The sequence below is a fragment of the Leopardus geoffroyi genome, chromosome C3 (genome assembly GCF_018350155.1).
Source record: "Leopardus geoffroyi isolate Oge1 chromosome C3, O.geoffroyi_Oge1_pat1.0, whole genome shotgun sequence".
Classification (NCBI taxonomy): domain Eukaryota; kingdom Metazoa; phylum Chordata; class Mammalia; order Carnivora; family Felidae; genus Leopardus; species Leopardus geoffroyi.
The window spans coordinates 75,066,036-75,078,246 of NC_059338.1; the positions used below are offsets into that span (position 1 = coordinate 75,066,036).

The 12,211-nt window shown below is 49.0% G+C and overlaps 1 protein-coding gene across 3 annotated transcripts in view; it reads left to right on the forward strand.

Annotated features, from left to right (window-relative positions):
• Window positions 1–12,211, forward strand: part of COL22A1 (collagen type XXII alpha 1 chain) — a 261,626-nt gene that overhangs the window by 171,628 nt on the left and 77,787 nt on the right. For all 3 annotated transcript variants that reach the window (XM_045453570.1, XM_045453572.1, XM_045453571.1), the window contains exons 38-40: window positions 2,604–2,708; window positions 3,930–3,974; window positions 10,328–10,405. In XM_045453570.1, the coding sequence (XP_045309526.1) occupies window positions 2,604–2,708; window positions 3,930–3,974; window positions 10,328–10,405 (228 nt within the window). The remainder of the gene's footprint in view (window positions 1–2,603; window positions 2,709–3,929; window positions 3,975–10,327; window positions 10,406–12,211) is intronic.

The following is a 12,211-nucleotide window of genomic DNA, read 5'->3' on the forward strand; positions in this document are numbered from 1 at the left end:
TGGGTTAGGGCACTGGGGTCAGAAGGGACTTTGCAGGCGGAGGAGAGAGAAGAGAAGGCCGTGTGACCCCCTGTGGCCAGCTCACGGCAGACCTGTGTGTCGGATAGGGAGACTGAGGCTCTGAGAGAGCAGGAGATTCGCCCTACCCCCCACAGCGAGGTCTGCCTGACTTCAAATCCTGCTTTCTCTCAGTTCGGTACACCAGCGTATCCATCCCACACCTCGTGTGCACACTTAAGCCTTCCCAAGTATGAGAAAGAGTGTTTATTTATTAGGGGCAAGAGAGATATGGTGTCTGCACGGGACATCAGCACCCCAGAGGCAGAGGAGGAAGGTGCCCAGCCTTTCAAAATCGGGTTTCACTTGCCTTCTAGAGCATGCCTCTGGGGTTTACTGCTGAGGGCGTGCGGCCGGCTTCCAGGGCGTGGAAACCAGGGTTCTGAAAATCTCGCACTCACAGGACAGCGACCCCCACCACATGCACGCAGATAATCCACCCGAACGTCAGTGTGCCAGTGTGGATACGACAGATCCCGGGTGCCATCCGTGCACTGGGATTTTCTCATCTGTGAGACGAGGACAGTGACATGTTGGTGGCAGGGTGTGAGGATTAAGTACCGAACTGGCATGCTGGAGGGCTCAGCACAGGGCAGGAGAGGAGATCCACTGTGCAGCCCGCCCTGCCCCCCATGAGCAGTGTCCTGTCCAGGACAGGTGTCCTCTGAATGGCGGACAGTCCACAGGGGCCCCCTTTAGAACAAGTGCCTCAACGTCTTGATCCCAATCCCTTCGAGTCCACACTTCACCCGGGACCTTTGAAAGGAGCGATCATGTTGTCTTTTCCATTTGGGCAGAATTAACAAGAATAGATGTTACATTTACTGGATTTTAAAATACCTGTCGCAGAGAAAAATGGTCAGCCAACCTGTGGAACATATCTTGAGTTTTTGGAGTGTTGATGATAAGCCCTATAATAATCCTTATGTGGTGCAGGTGCTAATTTTTGTTTGGAAGGAAAATTATGCCACTGTAGATGGTGGCAGTAAAAGGAGAGCACCCAGAGGAAGCCAGGGGAAAAATAACCCTGGCCCATCTTCTTTGCTTTGCTTATACCACGTCTGAAGATTGGGCTCTCTTCTGGACACGTTGTAAGTAGAGAACTGATGATCTGGAAGGGGGTGACCAATGTGCTGGAGGCTTTGAGGCCCAGTTGAGCCGAGGAGTAAATTAGTTGGCATATTCACCACCAGGGGGCGCCAGACACCTCTCCTTGGCTGAGCGGGAAGCCTGGGCAGAGGGCCCAGGCCCAGGGCTGTGCTGGGAAAGAGACCCGAGTGGTCCGCAAAGAGGTCAAAAGTCGTGGTGCCAGGACATGCTCTTTCTCTGTGTCACGTGTCCAGCGACTGGCCTGAGGTTTGGGGAAAGCCGATCCTGCCCTAGGCTTGCACGGAAGTGCCCTTGCTTGCCCCCCACCTTGGTCCTTATTGCACCCCCTGTCCATCAGGGAATGTCTGGAGGCATTTACACTGCAGCTCAGCCCAAGGGAGCCCTGCCCTGGAAGAGAAGCCCTCGTGGCTCCACCCACATGCCACAGCCAGGGATGCCACGTAGGGCTAGAGACTGTGGTCCTGATGGGGAGCATGTGGGTGTGCCTTGGCACAGAGAGGCTCGAAGCCCAGCTCCCTCCCTCCCCGGGTCCTGAAGCTCTCTGCCTCTGGTTTCTCCTCCCCTGACTTCAGAGCCCTGAGCAGTGTTCCTATCTCTGAAGGCCTCCACTGTGAAGAGGGATTAGATTTTGTCCGCGGAACACCAGGCTTGAGGGTCGCATGTCCAGAAGACTTCTGAGACGGCACTCTTGGCTGAATGCAAAAGACACGTGTGAAACAGGGCTGCCCAATAAAGGAATAAGGCCTAGGAAAGTGGTGAGGTCTCTGCTCTTGTAGGAATTCAAGCAAAAGTGGAAGGACCTCCCACAAGAGATGCACCGGATGCTTTCCTGCATCCCTGGGTGGTCAACTGGGCTCTAACACTGCAAATGTCCTGTCCATTCCCAAGTCCTGCCTCGTATTAGTTTACCAAGTCTGCCGTAACAAAGTGTCACTAGCTGGGTGGCTTACATGACACAGGTGGACTGGCTGATCATTCTTACCACGTCTGGGAGTCCTAAATCGAGGTTTCAGCAGGGCCGGTTCCCCTTGAGGGCCACGAGGGAAGGATGTCTTCCAGAACTCTCTCCTTGGCTTATTGATGGCTGCCTTCCCCCTGTGTCTTTACACTGCCTTCCCTCTATGCTTACCTGTGTCCAAATTTCCTCTTCTTACAAGGACACTAGTCATACTAGATGAGGGGCTGCCCTCCTCCAATATGACCTCAACCTAGCAACGAATTGCCTCTGCAAAAAAGATCCTACTTCTCAACTGAGGTATGGGGGATTAGGACCTCAGTATAGAAATTGTGGGGGACCCAGTCCAACTTATTATATGTGTCGTAGAGAATAGTCAGAGCATTGCCAGGAAGCCTACCAGTTGGCTGGCTCACCCACCCCTGAAAAGCTTACCTTCTGCACGTCATTGATCCTGGAAACTGTCCACGTGTCTTCCCAGGGAGCAGCAGGTGAAGAAGGGAGTCCAGGACCAGCTGGTCCCAGAGGTGATCCCGGTGCTCCCGGGCTCCCAGGGATACCCGGACAGGGAAAAGATGGAGAGCCGGTGAGTGTCACAGCCAGGCGTTTCTGTGCCCATTCGACCAAGCTAGAATTCAAAAAGACAAGGGAAAAGGGGACAAAAAAAGAGAGACTGACTGACTCTTAAGGCTTAAGTGAGAGGGTCCACATAAATCCGTGGAGCATGGCGCCGGGGAAGCATTTATTATGTTAACTACCGTCCAGGCACTCAGCACCAAACATTTAATCTTAACTACCCTGGAAGTGAGTTCGTCTTTTTTTTTTTTTTTTTTTTTTTTTTTAGCCCATTCAGGCCACTATAACACAAGAGCATAACTTAGTGGTCTCTAAACAACAGAAATTTATTTCTCACAGTTGTGGAGGCTGGAAGTCCAAGTTCAGGGTGTCCGCGTGGCCAGGTTCAGGGCCAGAAGACCCATTCTGTTTTGAGTTGCAGAATGCCTACTTCTCATTGTGTCCTCACATGATGGACGGGGTGAGGGGTCTCTCTGGAGCCTCTCTTATGAGGACACGAATCTCATTCTTGAAGGTTCCACCCTCATGTCCTGAACACCAAAGTCCCTGCCTTCTAGAACCATCTCCTTGAGCCTTAGGATTTAACCTATGAATTTGGGGAGGACACAAGCATTCAGACCATAGCAGTATTATCACCCCTATACTATTGATGGGGAATATGAGGTTTGGGGAGGTGAATCACTTGCCAAAGTCACAGAGCGTGGCTGTGAACCCACAAGAGACTGGACCCTCGCCTCTTCCTCCACTCTGGCTCGCTGGCACTACATGCAAATGTAGAGTTGTGATTTTAATTCTGGCCGTGCATCTGCATCAAGGAAAACCCTCAAGCCTGAAGTTGAAGATTCTTCTCATTGGCTCCCCCAGGTCTTGAGGTCATGGTAGACAAGAAAGAGACCAGGCTTTGGAGCCCATGGGCTCTGCTTTGAAGCCTGGCCCTGCCTGTCCTTGTGGGAGCCTTGAGTAGAAGGATCTTAAGTAGGAAAGCAGTCTAAGAGAAACTGGGGTTTGCTCTGGGTCATACAGAGGCGAGGCGGTAGGTGGCAGGGTCAGAATTCACACCCAAGACACCTATAGCTCAGAAACAGTCATTTCTTTAGTAAACAACAGACCATGGTGAGACCCCTGTCTCTCTCGAGCCCGCAGCACAGGGCGCGCACGGCTTGGCTTGTGGAAGTTGGTAGATGTTCATTTGTGGTCCTCTCATTGTCCTCATGTCATTCATTTCCCCCAGGGGCTTCGTGGGCCACCCGGATTACCTGGACCTCTAGGAACCAAGGTAAGTGTTTATCCAAGCAAATCATGATGCCGTGGGCTGTCCTGCAAAAGGGACCGTGCATGATTGTATCATGAGCATCTCTGGTCACTTCTCAGCTCCACAGTTAATCACATCTGCTTGACTGAAGACTCTACAGGGACACTTCCCTGAAGTTATCTTTACACTGAATCATTCATTCTTTGACTCATCTGTGCCCCGATCACCAGTGGGTGCATTTATGATTGTATCCGTTGCTCACATCCACTAAGCTGCCACATGTTGGATCTTGAGGTAGGCCATGGGACGGCACTGATGTATGTGACATGTCCCCAGCCCTCTGACAGCTTACCAGCCAGAGGGGAAGGCAGATGAATGAGTAGGCAAAAGCAGACCAGTGCTAGGATAGAGGGAGGCTTGGGGCATAAGGGAGCTCCAGGGAGGCTCCCCAGCCCAGCCTGGTCGGACTGGAGAAGGCTTCATGGAGGACGTGATGTTTGTCCTGATTTTAAAGTGCTTGCAGCAGTTGGAAGGGGAAGAAGTGAGGAAGGGGTTCTCTGCAAGGGTACTTACAGGGGAGAAGACACTGAGGCAGGACACGGAATGTGTTCAGAGACCAGGACGTACCGTGAACGCACCCACCTCCAATGAAACATGGCTTCACCAACTCAGATGCTTGAACGTAAGCATGTGGCGAGTCAGTCAATGATGGATGGACATTGAAATGTGTTTTTTCTTGCTTCAATTTAACATACATATAAAAGACCACATTAAAATCCTGTATAATTATTTTTTTAGCCACTTGTGTGTATTTATGAAAACGAATTTTAGTAATTCTTTTTGTGTGCCTTCAGTGCCATTTTCTGTCACACACAGAGCCACTGTCTTTTTTTATAGTTTATTTATTTATTTTGAGAGAGAGTGTGTATATACTCACATGACTGGGGGAGGGGCAGAGAGAGGGGGAGAGAGAGAATCCCAAACAGGCTCCATGCTGTCAGCACAGAACCTGATGTGGGGCTTGAACTCATGAACCATGAGATCATGACCTAAGCCCAAATTAAGAGTTGGATGCTTAACCGACTAAACCACCTGAGTGCCCCCCAGAGTCACTTTCTGAGTCAGCCAGCACTTTTCTACAGCACGCCCCCATCTGTCCCTCCTGTGTTAGGCTATAGCGCTTCTGGAAGCCATGATGGGAAGATTTATCCCAAGCCCCAGATCCCCATCCATTTAATGGTAACTATAGTTTTTATTCTATAGCTGTATCTTTAGGATCTCAACAACAGAACCACAGAATGTGTTGCTTCTTAAATTGTATGTACGTGGCTGATTCACAGGAATATCCAGGGTAAGAAGTTTGAGGCCCCCAAATAATTGCTGCACCTATATTACACATCTTTGCTGCATGGCTTCCCCCTATTCAGGCAGGTAGCCTCTGTAAGCAATCTAAGCTTGCACCGATGGAAGTCATGGTCACTAATGTGCATCCTCTGGTAGCTATTTTGTCATTTGTGATCAAAGAAAAGAGAAATGGGAGTGTTCTTGGGGTGATCTGAGCAAATATATGGCAACTCCCTATTTTCTGGAGGAAAAAACCCAACCTTGGAGACACCTTTTCCTGAATTTGGAGGCATATAAAATAGTCCCACGTGCCTGGAGTAATGGGCACGTGTGGAGAGGAGCAGAAGGCAAGACCCAAGCTCTGGAGGATCTTATGGATCAGCCACCAGCCTAAGGCATGCATTTGAGGCTGCCGTGATGTGCTGAGCCCCACATCTGGGTGCTCCTGTGCTCTCACTTTTCTCCCTAACAGGGAGCCTTCAGCCCCTTAGAAGAAAGGAAGGCAAAGGCACCAGAAATGGCTTAAGATGTCCTTTTCCTGTGATTACTATTCATGAGTTTAATAAAATCTGCCTCCCAGGCAGAGTTTGGGGGAAAATCGATGATATAATACAAATAAAAATAGTTGCCTGACCTTGTGCTGTCAGAGGTACATGCTCAATAAACATCAGTGATCCTTGGGGTGCCTGGGTGTCTCAGTCAGTTGAGCATCTGACTCTTGATTTCGGCTCATGTCATGATCCCAGGGTTGTGGGATTGAGCCCCATGTTGGGCTCTGTGCTGAGTATGGTGCTCCTTGGGATTCTCTCTCTCCTTCTGTCACTCTCCCCACTTACACACACACACACACACACACACACACACACACACACACACTCTCTCTCTCTCTCTCTCTCTAACATAATTCAAAATTAGTGATCCTTATTATTAGATCACCCTGTGGAGTCAGCTTTAGGGTGGCAGCAGGAAGATGGGGACCTAGAGAGCCCTTATCTATTTCTGCAGCCATGTTGGGAACCCACATGGAAGTGGATGGAGGCAGCACCGAAGAGAGAGGCAGGCTGAGGCTCCAGGTGAGGAGTGCAGAGAGCCTTGACCTGGGGTCCACTTGACCAACCAGTGTCACCTGCGGGTGACCCAGGGTTAGACATGGCATCCCTTTGGCCAGATGTTTTCTCCTATTTAAAATGTGAGGGATGGAAACAGATGACTCATTCCCATGTTGATATTGTATACATGTATAAGTTAGAATGTTGTTTAGAAATAAAGATTTCCATACTTACTTGGCACTGGGAAGGTAAGTTTGAATTCAAGGATGTCTTTAGTTGAAGAATGGGCTGTTTGTGGGTTGGAAGCAGGGAAGGATGAAGAGAGATACAGGAGAGCGCCTGCTGAGTGCCCCCGCTGTCCATGGTGCTGACCAGAAACCCCTGGCTGGAGGAAGGGAGCCATATAATGGTTTTCAGGGCAGACCCCCTTCCTAATTACTTAAACTGCAGGAGGGTTCTTAAAGAAGCCTTTCCTTTTCTTGGGTGGCACTCATTTCTAGCAAAATGAACAGGCTTTGCCTTCATTTTGTAGGTTAGGGTCACAGCTCAGTGACCTACAAGATAGATGGCTTGAAGCAAGTGGTTTACTCTTTCTGAGACCCTCTTGTCCTTTTCTGTATAAATGAGTAATGCATATTTAACTCCCAAAGGGCTCCTGTGGAAAGAAATGATGTCATTCTCCATCCACGACCTGCACTTACTCATGCATTTCTTTCCTGGACACTGTTGGACTGGCCCAGAATGTCCTGCAGCCAAAATATTTTCTAGAGTCCCTATCACAGATTCTAGCTCCTGTGCCCCCTTTGTTTCTTAATCATAAGCCTTTTTCCTTTAGCTGGCAGAGCATTAAGGCCTTTTGCTCTTTTCTTGGAGCCTTTTTCTAAAAGTTTCAGTCCATTAAGCTGTAAAGTGTTGTTGCTTTGGGGAAATGTTAGCATCATCATGGGCCATAAACACAGGAAAGGAACCAGGTCTGGCTACCTTGCAGAAAAGAATAATCAGAGACTCAGATTCCAGGCTGGGCTGAGTGTTCCCTCCTGGCTCTATCAAGCTCCTTCCTCTTAAAATGTTGATTTCGGTCAAAGGCAGAATTTAGTACCTGACAAAATGTTGGCAGTGATGGATTCACTCATTCCAGCACTCAGGAAATAGCTATTAAAGGCTGCCTCTGGTGCCAGGTCCTAAGCTGGGCACTGTGGATGCAAAAGTGTATCGACCTTGTACCCAACACAGGGTCTGACTCATCCTAGGTACTGGACAAATGCTTGTTCAATTAATGGGTAGGTGAACGAATGGGAAGTTTCTACTCTTAAGATACTTACGTAGATGCCAGAGGGTCAGACAGACACAATGGGAGAGCAGCGTGTTAAGGTTAACGAAGACACACGCAGACATGGGCGGGAGGACAGACAGGAGGACAGGCAGAGGTGGGTTTATGGAAATGGGATGATTGGGCTACTCTTACTTGATGGGTCAGCGTTTGGAAGGTTAAAACATGAATGTTTGGTGTGTTTAGCTGGCAGTAGTTAGGGTTTGCTGGTATGTAAGAGACAGCCTCGGGAGCAAGAGGGGAGCCAAGCTAAAACAAAATGGTAAGACAATTTACATGAAACACTTTAAAGAGAAACCGAGATGCAAAAGGATATGGATTTCTCTGGTATTTACGTGTGCTTATTTTCTGTCTTCTAATTCTACTGATAAAGTAATAATAACACGTTTATAATACTCAATGTTAAATTGTCTCTTACCTTTTAAATGAGTCTTCGTAAGATACATGGGAGAATGTTCTCTCCCTTTTTTGTTGATTGACGAGGGCTCTAAGGTACAGAGAGGCTATGGGACTCACCCAGGTTCCAGTACCAGGTGGACACTGTCCTGAAACTGGACCTACAGTCACCTGACTGCCTGTTTGAACTCTTCCCATGTGGCTGTCTCATTGGTGCAGTGCGTTTGTGACTGACGCATCACGGAGTGTGTTCATCCTTAGTTCATTACACTTTTTCCCCATTTTTCCTTATTTCTGGACTTCCTCCCTTCCCCACCTTCCCCATGCATGCAGATTAGATTTTCTAGCCATCCCGATCATCTCGTACTTCTCAGAATAAGCCATATTACATTTTTCTAAAAAAACACAGTGTTCCATCCAGGACTTCTAAGAGAATTTTAGGAGGGGCCTATTTACAGAGGCAAGGGGGAAGGGGCATGGGGTGCTGTGGCTCTCCGGAAGCATGGCCTCAGTGGGCCTGGAAGGACAGTGGGTGCAGATGGTGTTACTAAAGAGAGGTTTGGGGTTCGGTTCATCTCTTGTGAGAACTTCACAAGTCCTGTCCCTCCTACTTTCCATGAACGAGATTTCTCTTCAGCATGTGTTGGAAATGGGCATCGTTTGATCTTAGAACCTATGTCACTGCTGGTAATAAACACACAGCAAACATTGGTCAAATGAATATAACTTTGGTACTCATCCAGGCAACAGACCTACTGCAGGAAAACTAATCATCTTAGAAACGTTACTTTTCTTAAAGGTCCAAAATGTGAAATTTTCCAATCAACGTGATGGTTAGAGGGAAAGCTGATTATTAACGGGATTTGTTTCATGCTTAGAAACATAAACCTTAATAAGCGATGTGTTGCCTAGCAATGTCAGGCTCCACCTCAAATCAGATTGGTGCACATTATCTCATTGGCTTCTCATGGTAACCTTCTAAAGCTCTTTTCATTTGTCATACGAGTTAACTCATCCCAGGGATATTAAATAGCTCAAACAAGATCAGCCACCATTTCAGTGTTAGGCTTGGCTAGAGTTCAGCTGACCTAATACAGGTGCACAGTCTTGCACAAAATTGATGGGGCCCTGTGTGTTCTGGGCCGAATTTATTTTGGAATTAGAAAGGTAGTAATTTGCAAACTCTAGCTGTAGCATTTACTGTGGTGTGTGGGCCAGCAAGCCTAGTCAAACTCTTTAATATTGATGCAACAGAAGCCTGGAAGCATCCATACAAAACGGGATAACTGAAGAGTGTGAGGAGCCTGTGTCGGCACCAGTCAGGCTTTGCTGCCAGTTGAGTTAGGGTAAGCCTTTGTGTTCAGAAGCTGAGGATTTTGAAATTGTGGATAAAATGGTGTGATTCAGTCTCAGCTTCCTTCTCCAGGAAGTGGCAGACATTCTTTCTTTTTTCTCTTCCCATCGAAGTCCAGAATGACGGGTGTGTGAGAACAGAAAGAGCCACGGCGGCTAATTTGCACGGAGCCCTGAGCCAGGCTGTGCGTCCAGCATGGCGCTCTGCATGTGTCCTCTGGTTTTGTGAGCACGACCACCTGCTGACCTGGCAGCTCCTGTTATTACCACCCCCCACCCCTTCACCCCCACCTCCTCCTCCTTTGTAAATGAAGAAACAAAAGCCCAGGGAACTTGTCACTTTCTTGAGTCAATAGTGAACGAGTGTTGGAGACAGAACTTCAGCCCACCCTCTATTAACCACTATTCTTGAAGGCAGTGGTTATAGCTCAGTCATCCTTGCCTCTCCCAACCCCTGGAAACGTGGCTTGCAAAATATAGGTACTTAACAAAGTATTGGTAAACTCTTGCCGATTTGGAAACTAATTGGAAATGTAGGTACATAGTAAAATCTGGGGTGTGGTCAGGATGGGAGCGTGATGAGGTCTGGAGAAGGCACAGGAAAATTTGGAACTGTGGTCGCATAAAGGGTGATCATCTTGTTACAAGCACACTGGGAGCCATGGTCAGTGTTGGGGCATGGTACCTTGAAAGGTGCATGGTCACGATTGGTGGCTGTGCGTATGTGTGGTGGACCGGGTGGGTGATGGGCTGCCTAGGGTCTGTGGAGAGACACGCAGAGCCCAGGAGGCAGGAGAGGTGTTGATGGACAGCAGTCGGGACGGTAGGAGGGGCATGATTCCTTTTGTACACGGGCTCTCTGCTGCTCGGAACTGACCTCCTAATCATATTTTTCCTCTTTTTAGGGGGACCGAGGTGCACCTGGGATCCCTGGCTCCCCTGGCAACCGTGGCGACCCAGGCATCGGGTTGGCTGGCCCTCCTGTGAGTCTTTATGTTTCTAGCACTTCCTCCCTCACCCTCAGGCCACACAGCCACTCCCTGCTGGCCCCTGAGTGAATGTATAGCTTGGGCTTTCCTGCAGAGACCCTCCCTTTCCAGCTAACCTGGGAGCGGTTCACGGTCCTCCAGTCCATTGGGACCTAGACCCGTCTACTGGCTTTGTTCTCAAACTTGGTGTAGTTTGTGTGGGAATAAGGCTTTGGGGAAGAACTGGACTTGTCCAATTGAAAGAGGAGAGAACAAAATTCATTAATATTAAAAAAAGATTCATTAAATATTAAAAAATGACTCACTGGCCAAACTTTGCAAATCTGAGTTGTAGCCCGTGAACCTGAATTGACGGGGAAGGGGTGTGAGGTGGGGGAAACAACAAGCTCTCATGTACTGTAGGTGTAGTGAGTTCATTACCCCTCTTCCTCCAGTTAGTCTACAGGTGAGGACATGAATGCAGTCAAGGACGGTTTTCATACAGTCTCCAAAATGGAATCTATGCAGTGGTCCTTAGATTGCAGAGGTCCCCCCTCCAGCTTGCCTCACTTGCTCACCACCAGAAATGACCACAGCCCTTCCATCTCACATGGGGTGCGGGGCTCCTGTCTCCTTAAAAGTGCCTGAAACCATGGAGCAGGCATATGGAATCCCCTTGGGAATGTCCAGTTTTAGTCTTTCGTCCAAAGAAATTCTCAGAACAAATCCTCCTACTTCATTACATCAACCGTATCTTGTGTCTTTGGCTATTTTTTTTTTTTTTTTCAGTTTTTTGGTAGCTGGAAGGAACAGGGTTCAAGCGTTGTTATTTCTGAAACCCTCCTTCTCCTGGGGCCTGATCTGGAGTGAGGATTCTGCCTCATGTAGGAATTAACCCTAGAATAGAAAACTTTTTGTAAGGGAAGCTGTAAGGTGAATGTAGGGCTCTCCGTCACGTAGCAGGTCTCTGTAGATCCCGGTCTGTTCCCTACGGGCTCACCGTGTCAGGCCCTTAATCAGAACGCCAGTCGGTAGAGGGGGACATTGTCCACCCCACCTCCCGCTTCAGAGCCAGCTAAAGTAAGCCATGAAATATGTTCATGCCTAAGTGATTCCACCTGAAAAGTAATTGGCTGGCTGCAGCCAAGGGGCTATAAATCAACTCTTTATTGTCTTTCCTCTTCAACTTATTACAAGCTTCCGTGGCGGACGAAAGCGTACTGAATTTTCATAAATCCTGTCTTTGGCCCCTTGCCTAGGCTCTTGATGACCTGGGAATCTGCACAGAGGATGCAGGGGTGCGCTGAGAGTCAGGGGAGGTGAAGGAGGGGGTGATGCCAGGGGTGTGGGTTCACCAGAGACTCAGCTGCCTCTTTACGGGACCAGGGCCATTTGCCGAGTGGTCTGTGTCTGGCCTGGTGCCCAGTGTAGAAGCCTGCGTACCCACCACCTCCTGCAGTCCTGTGAATGTGCCCTACCACTGGGTGAAAGCTGCCTTCTGCAGAAGCCTCTCCTGAGAACAGGGTTCAGTGCAAAGAGTTTATTTAGGAAATGCTCCAGAAATCACTACTTAGGGGGTAGTCTGTGGGGGAAGGAAGGGAAGTGAGGGAGACTGTGTTCGCGAGCAGGCTTGGGCTGTGGACGACTAGGGCTTCCTTCTGCTGACAGCCCGGGAGAGGTGAGAGGCCTGGTGCATCGCAGAGTTGTTCTCCAATGTGGGGGGAAGGCGGGGGTGTATGTGTGTGTCCACTCCTGTTGGCCAGCGGGTGGAGGCTGCTCCCTGCGGGGCTGACTCCCAGGAGCTCTCAGCCTGCCCCGTCC